This window comes from Silene latifolia, chromosome 4 (assembly GCF_048544455.1).
Source record: "Silene latifolia isolate original U9 population chromosome 4, ASM4854445v1, whole genome shotgun sequence".
In the NCBI taxonomy this organism is placed as follows: Eukaryota; Viridiplantae; Streptophyta; class Magnoliopsida; order Caryophyllales; family Caryophyllaceae; genus Silene; species Silene latifolia.
In genome coordinates, this window is record NC_133529.1 from 1,537,902 (window position 1) to 1,554,493 (window position 16,592).

At 34.6% G+C, this 16,592-nt stretch overlaps 1 protein-coding gene across 1 annotated transcript; it reads right to left on the bottom strand.

Moving 5' to 3' along the window:
• Positions 1-6,661: 6,661 nt before the first annotated feature.
• On the bottom strand, positions 6,662-10,616 carry LOC141652497 (uncharacterized). Its single transcript, XM_074460005.1, has 3 exons — positions 10,238-10,616; positions 9,309-9,438; positions 6,662-7,651 (listed from the first exon to the last, which is right to left on the bottom strand). Exons 1-3 carry the CDS (start codon positions 10,368-10,370, stop codon positions 6,889-6,891), a joined length of 1,026 nt encoding a protein of 341 aa, XP_074316106.1. The 5' UTR covers positions 10,371-10,616; the 3' UTR covers positions 6,662-6,888.
• Between the last annotated feature and the right edge of the window lie 5,976 nt (positions 10,617-16,592).

Sequence of the window (16,592 nt, forward strand, 5' to 3'; positions counted from 1 at the left end):
TATTAGTAGGCTGACTTAATGACTCTGTTTGGCAATCTAAAAGCAACTCCTTAGCATTCCTCACCCTTTCAGAAATATCACTACTATTCTAAATAGTCTATACATAACAGACCCACTACAGCTCTTAAGCCAATTATCCTGAACAGTTTACAGGTAATCAGGCTGATCTATCCAAGAGTTGAGAAAGCTGAATTGTTTTGTACAAGTACGGTCTTCAAGTAAGCAGTCATAATTGTACCAGCATTATGAGTTTTCACGTGTGTTTCAAGTAACCCAAAAATATCCAAATGGAATTATCCGCTGAACTACTACCAAAACAAATAGTAGATGGTAGAGTTGTAGATCACAAACGGATAACACTACAATAACACTACAATAACAACGCAATAACACGGAAAAAAAGGGTAAAAAAATCAAAGTGGTAAAAAAAATCAAAGTGACACCGGAATAACATCACAATAACACCAGAATAACAGCACAATAACATGCGGTAAAAAAAAAAAGAGAAAAAAAAATCAAAGTAGTAAAAAAAACAAAAGTGACACCGGAATAACATCACAATAACAACAGAATAACAGTAGAATAACAGCACAATAACACGTGGTAAAAAAAAAGAAAAAAAAAATCAAAGTCGTAAAAAAATGAAAGTGGCACCGGAATAACATCACAATAACACCAGAATAACAGCACAATAACACGCAGTAAAAAACAGTAAAAAAATCAAAATAGTAAAAAAAATCAAAGTAGTAAAAAAAATCAAAGTGACATCGGAATAACATCACAATAACAGTAGAATAACAGCACAATAACATGTGGTAAAATATAGAAAAAAAAATCAAAGTCGTAAAAAAATTAAAGTAAAAGCAGAATAACATCACAATAACAGCGGAATAACAATAACAGCACAATAACATGTGGTAAAAAAAAGAGAAAAAAAATCAAAGTCGTAAAAAAAAAAACAAGCAAAATAACAGCATAATAACACGAGGTAAAAAAAATAAGAGTAAAAAAAATTCAAGTAAAAAAAAATATGGTACAAAAAAGAAAAAGAAAAAAAAGGTAACATAATGAGAAAATTAGAGAAAAACATAAGAGAAAAAAAAAATTAAGTTGTAAAAAAGCATAATAACACGAGATAAAAAAAAGGAGATAAAAAAAAAAGAAAAAAAAAAAAGTAGCACTAGAAAAAAGAGAAAATAAGTAAATGATAGTGATTTTATATGAGAGGTAAGATTAGATCTTGGCCATTCATCTCTAATATAATCTAGTGGCTGAGATTTCAAAGCACAAACTCACAACTCACCATAAGAAACAAAACTCACAAGAACCAAACTCTTATTATTATTATTATTATTATTATTATTATTATTATTATTATTATATTTAATAATAATGTTATTAATAATTTATTTATTATTATTATTATTATGAATATTATTATTATTATTATTATTATTATGAATATTATTATTAAAATGAATAATAATGATGTTGTTGTTGTTGTTGTTGTTGTTGTTGTTAAAATGAATAATAATGTTATTAATGTTAATAATAATATTATTTATTATTATTATTGTTATTATTATTATTATTATTAGTATTGTTGTTGTTGTTGTGGTTGTTATAATTATTGGTATTATTATTAAAATTAATAACATTTATTATTAATATTATTGATGGGGCACGCTCAACCGACTTGACCCAATAGCCAATACGGGGTCATACAAGTCAACACGCTTGCCAACATGGTTACGGATTCGATTGATACTCTACGAATCACGAATTGTTAAAAGCGAATTCTATCAACTCGATTCGAAAATACATATAACACATTTTCTATAAGCGAATCGCGAATCGATAAGGCGTATTCATAGCGAATATGGTAACCATGCTTGCCAGCCATCATTTGAGGTACACATAGAAATCTATAAATACCTTATTATTCACCCATCAATGGTAAAATACTTCTTACCAACAACTTCCTCTCTCTAGAAGTAAGACTACTCGAGCTACTATGAGAAGGCACGGAAACCTTAGCTTCAAGCAAGGTCCCAACTATCCACCAGTACCGTAAGGCATCAGAGAAGGACCTATTGCTAACCCTCCGAGGCCATATTTGTTACGAGTGAAAGATCCATCCGGAGAGAGCAAGCATAGGTTCGAGGTGTCATCGTCTGAAAGGAGCGCGTTGACCCGACCCGGATTCGAGCAACGCTTACTTGAGTGTTTTTATTCGAAACAATTATTTTTACTAATATCATTATTAATATTGACATTATTATTTATTATTGTTATTAAGAATATTATTAGTAAAAAATTACTATTTTTTCATTATTATAATTTATGATTATTCATATACTCCTCCCTCTACCCCGGTCAATTGTTGTCCTTTGGTTTTTGGCACAAAGACCAAGGAAAGAGGAGGGGCCAATTATAAATGACAAGCGGACCAAATTGAGTGTGAATGATCAAATTGATCATCAAGTTCATTCTTAAAATAGAAAGGACAATAATTGAATGAGACACCCCAAAATGAAATAGGACAACAAATTAGGGAGAGGAGTATAATATTATAATTTTTTTCTTAAAAATATTAATTTTAGTATAAATAGTATTATACTATGAATATTATTATTAGTACAGTTGATAATAACAATAATATTAAATATTATTATTATTATTAATATTAATATGATTATTTGATTCAATTGACTTTATTGATTGATTGATTATTTCAGCTCTATTGATTGATTGATCAGCTCAGCTCCATTCGATTGATTGATTGATTTGATTCGGCTCCATTGATTGATTATTTCGATTGATTGATTGACTCCATTGATTGATTGATTCAATTAAACTCTAAAAAGCCAGAAAGAACAGGGCCTAAGTTTTATTGTAGGTTTAATCATAAAAGGTGAAAAATGCGTATTAAGTGAATATTGTGTACCTTTTATTATTGTATGTACTAGACTGCACGATCAATATACCAATTAAAATACTCACTTATAATTCTCATCTAGCTAGCGGATACTATTTTTTGAACAAATAGGTAATTTCATTAATAAAAAGTCATATGGCATCAATTTAATATGTCAAACTTGACCAGATATAGTGTATAAAAAATGAATAAAAAAGTCATATGACATCAATTTAATATTTCTAAATAAGGTAACTAATAACAATTATATATACATTAACTAAGTAAGGTAACTAATAATTATAATAACAATCCCCTATCCTCTATATATATATATATACTAAAAGATTAACACATCAGTAAGGATCCTCTGTCCCCCTTTTATGTCCCATTATGTGTACCATTCCACTTATCTCTTGACACATCACTTGTTGCAAAATAAAATATTGCAATAATTATATTAATTTGTTGATGTGTTAGAAGGTGATTGGAGTGACACACACATTGGGACACCAAATGGGACAGAGGATCCCAACTCTTAACACATCTCCAAATTTTCCCCCTTAAATTTCCCGCCTAAGTGATATTGTATTTGACAATATTTATTTCCTAATTAATTAGTATTCACTATCTATATTTACTATTAAATAATATTTATCTACTAATTAATTTTATAACATCAATCATTGTTTAATTTTTACATAAATAATGCTAATAAAATATCTCACTGGAGTTATATATACAAATTTTCTACCCTTTTTGAAATTGAAGTAAACTGCATTAGTTTAATTATTTGTCAAATTCTCTAATATCTATATCTAAAATACCGTGCATTTAAACGGGAGCTATATTATTAATTTATATAATTTCGACATCCGAGGAAATAAATCGGGTGAGTGGTTATCCAATTAATTATTCCACATCACTAAACTCAAAATTAGATGATTAGTTTCCAATAATGCGGCCTTCTTAATCTCATTGTTCCACGATTCCATTATGAGGAAGACATATTGGACCGATGCACTACCAAAATAATAACGACGGACTTTATTGGAGCTCAACTTCATGACCATCCATACAAAAATATTGTATTAATAAGCAAACTAAACTAGTTTGTTTAGCAAACATGACCACTTTTATTTTTTCAATCAATTGGATGAATCTATGTTTAAATTATTTATTTAACTTGTCACTTTTGCGGATAACGTGAAAGTGCTAATTTTTCCTTGGAGTTATGTTCAATAGCGAAATAAAACCCCCTTAAATTTCATTTATAGCAATCAACCTCAATAACTTTAGTCGAGAAGTGAAATTAAATCTCATTGCTTAATTTTTCTTGATTATTTCACCAAAATTTATTAGTAGTATATGATTAACAAATTTTAGTGATAGCTATAACTATCAAGGCCCCATTCAGTAAACAATATACTGGAAAGAAAAAATACATCGGGATTAAAAAGTAAATAGACTTATCAATATGCTAAAAAATGTGTGTGGTAAATGGTAAGTTTGGTTAGTAGATTTATGCCAGTATAATCTACCGCTTTTCAATATGACGCTAGTTGCAATATATATTCACTAATACATAAGTTTAACTTAAGTTAATAAAATGTGTTATTTACCAAACACATTTTCTAAATCTACTAATAAAATGTGCTGCTAATCAATCTGCTAACTACATTATGCTACTATTATTTTTTATTTAAAATCTGCTTCTGAAGCCTTCTGTTGATTGCCAAACTATACCCAAATCTAATTGACATGATTAAGAAAAATATTTTATAATTAGCAGATTATATGTCAAAATTTATTATTTTTCATGTATAAATTGAATATGATACTATAAGCATCTTTAAAGTAATGCATTCTTTGAAATAGTACATTCTGACCAATATACTATTCCATATTAATATCTCATTTATTTATCAAACACATGAACTTGTTAGAGCATCTCCAATGGTTGAACAAAAGGACTTGCTTGCAAAATCTAAAAGTTTCAAGCTAGTTGCTCAACCATTGGAGAGCTTCACATGAACTAGCTTAGTTTGAGCAACTAGCTCCATGGAGCTAGTAGCTCAAATGGACCCACAAAGAGATATGTGCCAATTAAATAAATGTATATAAGTCAATTTAAGCAACAACTCTTATAGCTTAACCATTGGGAAAATTTGTAGCTTAAAAGTGTCTAGCTCAAAAATGTGATGTGGAGAATTAAGCTAGTAGGGTTGTTACTATGATGACAATGAACCAATTTAAACATGTTGGTCATTACATTACTTTATATCATAATTCATATATAATGATACAACTATAAATTTATACGAAGTAATTTTACTTCTATTTATAAAATGGGTTTTTCTAACCTATGCCCACTAGACATAGGATAAGAAACCCAAAAAGGAAAGAATTAAATGTTATTTTCATGGAAAATTGTAATATTCTATCACTTTTTACTTTTTTTTTACAAGAATGCATTTATTTCTTTCCTTTTTGGGTTTTTTATCCTATGCCTAGTGGGCATAAGTTATTAGAAAAACCGTAATAAAATTTATTATTATTCGATTGTTTTTAGTAATAAGAAGTCCGTTTTATAGGTGACAATTTGTGCAATAAAAATACAATTTGTGCGTTTTGCGGGTTCTTCCAAAACGGCCGCCGTTGTTAGTTTGGGCGCATGGTTCCTTTAGTGGGCCTCCCAGGCTCCCAAAGCCCACTAAATAAAGACACAAAACGACACGTTTTACTCACTGATTAATTAACCATATAATGACGAAATACTCAGAGACAAATCTCAATAAAATCTGCTTTAATCAGGAATCTTATGAACAAAATCAGCCCAGAATTTGATAAAAATACAAATTAATGATTTGGATTTTGTCCGACAATTATTACAAATTTACAATTGTATGGTTTTATTTTTTAGGAGAAAAGATTATGTGTATCAATAGTGATTAACATCATTCATATAGGCTTATGTGTTGAGTATATTGCTTTTCGTCATTGTTACAGATCCGTAATATAAGATGTCGATTAGTTTAATTAGTATTATAAACTATTCATTAATGGTATTATGATTCAATTAGTCTTGCTGAAGACGGGTCGGAGCAAGTGACGGGTAATGTCACTCACAAAACGAATAGGGGGGATAAGGTGGGGGCACCTCCATGTGTTTCCCTCTTTCCTCTATTTGGGTCATTTGTGAGAGACGGGTCGGAGCAAGTGACGGATACGTGCCGTCACAAATGAGATTTTGTGATTATGATTTGGGAAAACTTCGCCATAAAATATGTAAAACCTCACAAGAGCAGAGTCTAGTGATTAAAACTTTTGAACAATTTACCGTCTATCGATAGTCCATATATTTGAATTCCAAGTTTGAAATCTATCACCTGGTAAAAAAACAGTTAGCCCACTATACGCGAATTGCAGGCTATCATGTATAATATTTCAGACTTCGGGTACTATGTATAATATTTTAGACTTCGGGTACTTTGGTTCTTCCGCAAATGACAAGGAAGACCAAAAAAGAGTCGAATGTATGTAACTTTACCACCTTTGTTGCAATACTCACAATACAAAATGGTAAATTTTGGATGCCCCCATCATGAATATTGAGTGATTGCGACTTTACAACAAATCAAATCCGGATTAATCAAGTACTCGTATATCCCTTTACATCATTATTCCATCATAAAAACCAAAGAATAACGAGACTTTAACTTAAAACGAAAATACAAACTAAAATTGGTGACAAAATACTTAAATTAGCTCTCTGTATAAAATTCTAGCTAATTAATTAACTAAATAACTCCAATAAAAAGTTATGTAACAAAATGGACTAGTTTAAGTTTCTCTTGACATCCAAACCTGGTTTTACACAAGCTACATATGGATGATATCTCACTACTGTGTTAAATCAACAACTTCTCATAATAATCTAACTAAACTCAATTAAACAACACTAGAGATCTCTACAACATTTCTGTAATTTCGGGCAAATCTTCCGATTCCGTCAACAGATTATGCCAGAAAACATCCATATCTTCAGCATTATCATTAGGAAACTCAGTCTCGAACACCGGCTCTGTGCCCAAAATACCATCCTTGGATTCCGAAATGTTAGGCAAGTCTTCGACGGTAGAAATGGCCGTATCTTCGACCGACAACACTTCCATCCAAAAATCGTCGTTAATTTCAGGCAAATCACCCAAGTAATCTTGATTAAAACCCGGGTTTTCGACTTGATTAGGGTCGTTTTCAACTTGATTAGTGTCATTTTCGCTATTATTACTAGTACTGGTGCTAGTGACGGTTGATACTTCACTAGTACACGGTCGAGGTGAGACGGGTTCAATTTTAATTGAACTAGTGCATTGTTGTGGTAAGACAGGTTCAATCTTAATTGAACTTGTAGACATTGTCTTGACATTAATGTCACTAGACCCCATAATAATGCCACTTGGTTCCTTGCTCTTCTCGTGAGTTGTTGATACCCTTTTCTTGGGAACCTCATTCCTTTTGGACACATTCACTTTTCGGGACCGCTTCTTTGTCGGTCCCGTAACCACATTAACCACTGTGGAAGCAGGAGAGCCGGTGGTGGTGGTTGTGGTGGAGCCGCCACTGTCGGGATTGTCGGTCGGAGGAGGTAGCCTTTTCTTTAAGTGAGTGTGCCACACGTTCTTAATTTCGTTATCAGTTCGTCCTGGGAGCCTTGCTGCTATAGCCGACCACCTGAGATTTTCAAAAGATTTCCGTGCTAGTTTAGATCCGTAAGTCTCTTTTAAAACGGAATAGTCCGACTTGATTTGTTAAATAATTAATCAAATCAACCAGTTTTAGTGCCTAATTAATGTACAAGTAGTCTAGCTAAAGACGGGTCGGAACAAGTGGCGGATAATATCACTCACAAAACGAATAGAGAGGACAAGGTGGGGGCACCCCCATGTGCTTCCCTCTCTCCTCTATTTGGGTTATTTGTGAGAGGAAATGGTATCCGTCACTCCAAAGTGACGGTTAGGTGCCGTCTTCAATGAATTTTGTGATTAATGTACAATTGGTCTCCCTTGTGACGGGTTACCATTTGTGACGGATATTTTGTGAGATAAAATGGTAACAAAATGGGTTAGTGGAGAAAGGGGACCACATGAATAGTGTTGCAGAGAGAGAAAAAGTGGGTACATTGTGAGGTAAAATGGTATCCGTCTTCAGCTTGTGACGGATATGTCATGTCTTCAATGAGAATTTGTGTTAATGTATTAGCATTAAAATGCAACTTGCAATATTTGCAAATGAATATATTTCAGTCAGAAAAATTCAGGAATCTTTTAATAAGTAGCCCATATATATTAATAGTCAATTGGGTATCCGACGAAATATAATGAGGCCCACATCATCGTGAATCATGATGGATTAATGCTAACAACACATAAAATAATACAATATTTAATGTGTGAGACAGTCTTGCTTTGAGACGATCTTATTATATGAAAAAATACATCATTTATTAGTATTAAATGAATAGTTTTTATATAAATAGACCGTCTTATTCTATAATTTATGAAAATATGTAACCAAAAAATACTCGCATTAAATAAGTACTCCTATTTTCTAATAACATTTTAATGTATTAATGATGCAAGTGTGACAGTTCTCAATTCTGATTACATTGTCAATATGTCATAATATTTGAGATGCAAATGTTTGAACAATTGTATGAAACAAATGTTTCAATTTTGGCATGCATTTTAATGATAATTGATCTCGGAAATGTTACTAGTCAAGGCAAGATTCATGCACCGCATTTGAAAAGAATTATGCGGTCATGACTTTAAAGAATAGTCAATTTATTCATAATTTACAAAAAAAAATTAGATTTTTCTTTTTTGACTAAAATGTAAATGCGCATGCCAATTTTGACAAAACGAGCAATAAATCAGAAATGGGCTTTAATTAGAAGGAAATATTAGGATTTTTATGATAATTAGTCTTAATTTTTAACCTAAAAAATCAAGAAAATATGATACCAAAATTGAGTTATTTTCTACCATAATTATTGACACTCAGATATACTATGATATATATACGGTATCACTCGTTTTATACTCAGATTAGAAAAATTGATAATTAATATTCGCATAGAATAAGTGATATAGACAATTTAACCTTTTACATTAACATTTACGCTGACCGGCACAAGTCTATGATATTTTGTGCCGGTCAGCGTAAAAAAAATAGTCAAACTTTCTGAACAACAATGCAAAGAAATCATCAATAAACAAGGTAGTTTGACCAAACAATACATCAATTTTTTAGCTAACAAACTAATTAAAAAACTTGAATTTATAACAAACAATTCAATAATGTTTTCACATTGGAAGACAAAACATACCTATTTCCAAGCATTTCATGCAATTTGATGATAGTTTCTTCCTCTTCTTGAGTAAAGTTACCCCTCTTAATATCTGGTCTCAAGTAATTTGTCCAACGCAGTCTACAACTTTTACCACACCTCAACAATCCTACCATTTACCATAAAAAAATCCGTCAAATCTACCTTAAAACGGTTTTAACTTAACACAGGTAAAATATCACCACTTTTATATTAAAAAGTAACCATTTAATAGTAAAAAGTTCACAAAATCTCATTATAGACCGCAACTATTCGTCTATAACTAAAGACGGGCCAAGTAACATACCACATTACGCATAAGACAAACAACAACTTGCGTAGTGGGGCCCAAAAATGTCACCACTTTATGGGTATTTGACCCGTCTCTTGCTATAGACGGATATCGGATATATCCGTCTATAGCTAGACTTGCTGTAAAAAGTTATGACTAAAATTGTCAATTTCTAAAAAAAATTGATATTCACTTTTTATCCGGGTTAATTTCATCCGTCTAAAATAAGAATTTGCGGGGAAAAAACCCACAAATGTTAATTAATTTGTTAAATCATGGAAACGGGTTTGGGTCAAACACTTGCATTTGGGATTTATTGGGTTTCTTCACATAATTAAATTAATTTCACTTAACAAAACATGATGTATTCGCCGTCTGAAACAAGAATTTGCGGAAAACAAAATAACCCAAATGTTAATTAATTAATTAATTAATTAATTAATTAATTAAATTAATTTCAATTAACAAAACATGATATAAATTCCATGCACATAATCCACATAGAAGAATTTTATTGGGGTTTTCGATGTCACCCAATGTAGATCCTCGACCGAGGAAGTGTCGGTCGAGTCCTGATTAATTGTACTGACCTTACGACTCATTTATATAACGGAAAAGTAAAGATAAATAAATTTACCTGCTTGTTTAGGAAGAGCACGCCAATTATTATGACCATTTTGACGAATATAATTGATAAGAATATGATCTTCTTCAGGAGTCCATGGACCTTTTTTCAATCCCATTTTTTCACAACATGGAGCTCTTCCCATTTTTCTATAATTAATTTAAATTAAACCCTTTTAATCTCTTGATTAAATATACTTCAGTTTTAATTTTTTTGAGGAAAATGAGATTAAATGAATGAAGAAAATGAGATTAATTGATAAAGTTCTTGTGTTTATGAGAGAAAATTAAAACTCTCTAAAATCTCTCTCTATTTTGTGATTTTTACAATGGGGGTTAAATGTGTCTCACTACTTCCCAAATACACAGAGAATATGTTTTTAGTGCAATTTAAATACTCTGAATTATGTCACTATTATATTATTTTGGGCCCACAACCCACAATGCATGAAAAAAAGGGGTGATATAATGAAAAATATCGGCTTGTAATTTAAGACGAATATATTGTACACAAAATTTCATTTGTGACGGCACGTATCCGTCACTTTGAAGTGACGGATACCATTTTCCCTCATAAATGACCCAAATAGAGGAGAGAGGGAAGCATATGGGGGTGTCCCACCTTGTCCCCCCTATCCGTTTTGTGAGTGACATTATCCGTCACTTACTCTGACCCGTCTTCAGCAAGACTAATTGTATATTGTATTGTTTAAAATTTATAAACATCGAATAATATAAAAAGCAGATTATATAAATGGCAGATTTTATCATAAGACTAGTTTAGAATATGCTAATCAATATGCTCGGTAAGCAGTATATTGTAAAATAGCATATTGACCCAAAATATGTTGTAAGTTTAGAATATGCTAATCAATATGCTCGGTAAGCAGTATATTGTAAAACAGCATATTGACCCAAAATATGTTGTTTCAATATGGTGTTTTGTGAAGAATCTCATATTATCCCATATGTGAGTGTCCCACATTGAAGGAGAAAGAGAGATTGTACCACTTTATAACCAAGGGGGCTACTCCTCATATTGCCAATTGGTTTTAGGATGAACCTCCCTTGTGTTGTTGAGTGGTCCGTCTCTCCTCCATCCGGGTAAGGCCCAGACCCATTTGCATGATTTAACAGTTTAGTGTTTGTCAAACACTGAAATTAGCATATTGATTGGTCAAACATGTTAAAGTCCTTGAATATGTTAAAAATCGCTCAATATGTCGGCTACCAAACACCCCCAAAAGTCGAATAATTCAATTGATTCTTTAAAACTAATATATCCGTTTTAAGGGTAAAGGGACAAATACTACTCCGTTATAGATGGTAAAGATTTTGTCATGTCCCTAATATTTTTACTTTCTGTTTCATCTATCTATTTAATTTATTAATGTTTAAGATAGATATGTCCATCTAAGAAAAGAATTTGTGAAAATGATTAGGGATTAGCATAAAACTTTTCCATGTATACATATGTATATGTATATTATTTCTTTTTTCTGATTTTAAAGTGTGTATGTCCGTTTTAAAAAAATCAAAATAGGAACTCACTCTAGTTCAAATTTGTGTGAAAGGCCTACTCGTTTTGGGTGTGCTTGGTCATTAAAATACCGCATTTTATTCATTGTTGTTAGTCCAAGTTTGTTTGGGAATTAAAGGGAGATTGTTTCTTTTTCGATGATTTTGAAGTATTTGCAATTTTGATTTGACTACATTCCTTAAAAATAGTACAAAATTTGTGTGAAAACGTTTGTATTTGGGTATTGATCGAGATTTAAACTGATTTCATAATGAGATAGTTTTACTTTTTTGCATAGGACATTTAAGTTTGGTTTTTAGGACTATATCAAATGAGATTGTATTGGATTAGATTTGTTATACCAAAATATTACATATAGAAATTACTATTATTAGGACTACGATTCGCTATCCAATGATGTTTAGATTCGGTGTACTCCAATTAATCAGGAAGTCGGAAATAGCTTGGTATCTCGCTTTATTATCTCTTGTTATTTGATAAAAATTTATCGCATCTAATGTACGATCTTGGGATGCTTTGAACGAATTAAATCGATAAATTTAGCGATTAATTATGTAATATGATACTATAAGTTAAGAATGTGAACCCTAATGTGTAGACGCCTTACGTGGCTATGAGCGTTGTTTACCTTCTTGCGCTATACTGGTTTTCGTCTTAACTATGTATCTGTGTTTTGGCCAAACGTGCCACGATCGTTGGTTTATGCCATCGATATTAGATGAAGTCTTTAGGGGACGTTCGATTGACTATTTTGGAATGAAATGAAATGGATTTGATCCATTCTATGGTTTAGTTAAGATATTTTGGAATGGTGTTAAGATACTCGATGGATTCTAATCTCGCTCCAACCCTTAAAATCATATACTCACCTTCCCTTCTTGGTTTCAAACTCCATTTCTTCCCCCTTTACAAGTTTAAAATGAAACAAACAATTTTAAGAAGAAATCAATTCGGAATCTAACATTTCCATAATTTCATATTCCTTTCTATTCTATAACTTAACCTTCAGTTCAATTCACACAATTTCATTCTAAAAAAACCAGGGCATTAATCTTGAACCAAAACCCCAAATAATTTGCACTAAAACTTGAGAGAAACGATCTTTCAATAAGTTATTGATAGACCAATCTTTCGTAATCTTTTATTTGTATTTTGTGACCCTTTTGTTGTTGATCGTGACATAGTAATTTCGTACCTACTTACATAATATAAAGTACCCATTTTATTTTTAATCATAATTTGTACTATTTTATTACCTTTAGTACCACTTTTTCTAAAAATTATGAAATAGTCTTTCAATAAACTTATTAAGAGACCGTCTATCAGGAGACCTACTCAAAAATTGTGTTATAATTATATCTGATATACTCTGGTGTAAGGCGATTTTTACACAAGAATTGTAGAGTATGAAACAAATCTAAATTACAAGAAAACCATGCTTATATTAGTGTAAAAAAACACTTCGTAGTTGCCATAAAACCATTTTATAATATATTGTACTTTTGTAAGACCGTCTTACCCAAATATTTATATACAAAAAAAAAAAGAAAAAAAAAAAAAGGTTGTCAGGGTAAGGCTCGGGTTGATATTTATGATTAAGGCTCCGTTTGGCACGACACTTCAGGTAGCTTATTTGACCAAAGTAGCTTATTTGACCAAAATTTCAGCTACCTGATTTTTTTGCAAGTGTTTGGCAACTAGCTTATTTGGTCAAATAAGGTACCTGAAATGAAATGCTACATCAGGTAGCATTTGAGAAATCAGGTATCTGAAATGACTTATTTTCCATTTTGTACCCTTTATTCTATAATATTAAATAATTTTCATATCCTTTTACGTCATTTTACCAAAATCAGCTACCTTTTCAGCTAGTTTGTCAAACACATTTTTATATAATCAGTTACCTTATCAGCTCCTAATTTTCAGCTACCTTATCAGTTAGCTTTTCAGGTTTTAGTTAGCTTTTTAGTTTTCAGCTACCTTTTCAGATTTCAGCTACCTTTTCAGGTAGTTTTGCCAAACAGAGCGTAAGTGAAGTATGTCAATATCTAGAAAATGACGCATAAATATCAACCCGAGCCTTACCTGGCCTTGGCCAATATTTTCTTTTTTCCCGCAAATAAGCGTAAATTAATCCGAAATTTTACATCCATTTAATTGTTATATAATTTATACCTCGTATGTCGTTTATTTCGTATCGACTACTTAAGCGTAAACTATAACATTCAAATTTAGTCATTGATGAGCCATGTCTAACTACTAATTGTCGTTCTCAATTCAGTTTGATATAGTAAACCTTAAACAACATCGAGATCTAGTCTTGCTCAACAGCCTCAACCATGTTAGATAATCAATTAGTTCATATATTGATGGGGCATATTCTGCACCGCTGACCAAGTCAACATATCGAGCAAGGTCAAGGGTATCCATAGCAAAATCAACGACTTAGACAGCCTAGCCGACACAATCCATCTACTGTCACACTGGTCTCGCCGGATAACTAGCTGCCGGGACGCATATCCGCGTACTCATATCCAAGACCCTCGGCTAGCCTCCTCAGGTCCATCGGCCGAGGGTAAAACGGTCTTTCCACCTAATGAGCCACTTGGCCACTTGGCCACTACGTGACAAAAGGTGAATGCCTATAAATACTCCTCAACCTTCATTGAGGAAAGGATCCACAAATTGACCTAATAACCACTATTCATCTGGTAATATCTTCCTTATCTCTCTACGATACACTCTTAGCCAAGTAACAACGACTTACCTCTCTAAGTTTACTGACTTGAGCGTCGGAGTGAGTACGCTCGGCCAAAGCCGAGCCCTCAGTTTGTTCATCGTTTCAGGAGACCGCAGGAAGGATTCTAGCAAGGACATCATTCTACTAGCTACGAGTGGTATCAAACATCTGCTCTGGATTTACACCCGGAACAATTGGCGCCGTCTGTGGGAATTAGACACTAAAAGCTAGTCACATTCATTCCCAAAACAACAAAAACAAAAACACAAGAAAAACCCACCCCAAAAGCTAAGATGTCAAAGCAACAAGTAGTCGTGACCGACGAAACCGAGCCACACCAAGATGATACATTTCACCATTCTGGAGTAGTGCAAACCTCCACCGGCGGAATAATCCAACCGGAATTCGGAATGCCGACATTACCGGACACACCGCCGCCCGTCAACCAGGTCACCATCATGGGACAGGTGGTTGACATAGCGAAACTGAAGACACTCCTAGACCTGATCGGGAGTACACCACTCACACAGTACGCCAACACAAGCGGCGGGCGTCCAGAGAACGGGGCCTTAACGTGACTCCAAGAAACTTGAACGGAGCACCGGGAGAAGCAGACCATATCAAGACGCCGGAGGAGCCCAAGGTGGTCGTGGTAAACATAAGTCCATCTCGCACTCGGGAGAGGACAGCGTCGCCGCAACACCGACGAGGCACACCCCGGGGGAACCAGCGAAGTCCGACTCATGAGAGTCGGAGAGGAAGTCCAAATCAAAGAAGGAGTCCTTCTCGCTACGAGGAGAGGAGCCGGACGAGAAATGCGAGGAGTCGGTCGCCGCGCGTCATCCGACACGTGGTCAAGCAGCCCCTAAGCGACTATGTCCTAGACATCGCCGTGCCACCCAAGCTGAAGTTGCCGGCGCTCACATACAAAGGAGATAGTGACCCAACCGACCACGCCGAGGCCTTTGAGTCTCACATGTCGGTATGGGAGCAGCCCGATGAAGTCCAGTGCGGGTCTTCCCAACGACCCGCATGGGATGGCTCGAGTTGGTACAAGGGGCTCCCCGACGGCTCGATATATTGTTTCGCCGACCTAAAGGACGCCTTCTTAGCCCAGTATTCTTGCAACAAAAGGACGGTCGTGGAGACGTCGGACCTCCTGACTATCAAACAGGAGGAGGGCGAGTCTCTACGAAGCTACGTGAAGAGGTTCGACGGCAAGGTCCAACAGATTCGGGAGATCAACCCCGAACTAGCGGCTTTCGCACTGATGAAAGGCCTCCCGAAGGGAAACTTAAAAGACGAGCTCATCAAACACGGAGGTTTGGGGCTGAGTGCCGTCAGGAAAATGACCGATCAGGCCATCAAAGTAGAAGACTACCACAAAACAGGTAGGCCCAGCGAGCGAGCCCTCGAGAAAAGAAAAGCACGGGAGGACGGCCGGAAGAAAGGCACCGTGGCGACAATAGGTCACGGTCCGATAAACCCACCAGAAACGAGAACTTGACGGGCGCCGGGGAGTTCAAGACCATACTACCGAAAGCGATACAATGATCACACCCCCCGGTTGTATCCGCGCGCGAAGTCTTCGCCCTGAGCAGGAGCGAAGGTCAGAAGTGGGAAAGGCCCCCTAAGCCAAGGGGCGACGGCGACACCAGCCAATATTGCGCGTACCACGGCTCCACCGGCCACTTAACAAACGATTGTCGACATCTGAAAGATGCCATTGAGAACCGATCCGAAAGGGGAGCCTAGGCAGATATATCGCCGGAGGCCGAAGAACGGATGCCGGCGGATCGAATAGGAAACCCGTTTTAGAACGGAAAGGAGTAATTAATGTCGTCATCGGGGGCAACGTGAACGGCGAGTCCACTCGTGGGTACAAGCGGCACCTGAATGAGCTATATCAGGCCATCAATTTTGTGCCCAACCTAGCAACCCCCGCTTCCAACATCCCCGATATGACCATCGGAAAGAAGGACTACGAAGGAGTCGTCGCTCCTCACAGCGACCCACTTACAGTCCACCTAGACATAGCCAACCACTTGGTGAAGAGGTGCCTAATTGACACAGGCGCTTACACAAATA

What these genes read in the sequence shown, in the direction of transcription:
- LOC141652497 (XM_074460005.1), bottom strand. Translation starts at nt 10,370, where the DNA reads ATGGGAAGAGCTCCATGTTGTGAAAAAATGGGATTGAAAAAAGGTCCA. An exon ending in TGCTCTTCCTAAACAAGCAG is followed by an intron (nt 9,439 to 10,237) that starts GTAAATTTATTT and finishes GGTAAATGGTAG; the next exon opens with GATTGTTGAGGTGTGGTAAA. An exon ending in CATGAAATGCTTGGAAATAG is followed by an intron (nt 7,652 to 9,308) that starts GTATGTTTTGTC and finishes TGAAAATCTCAG; the next exon opens with GTGGTCGGCTATAGCAGCAA.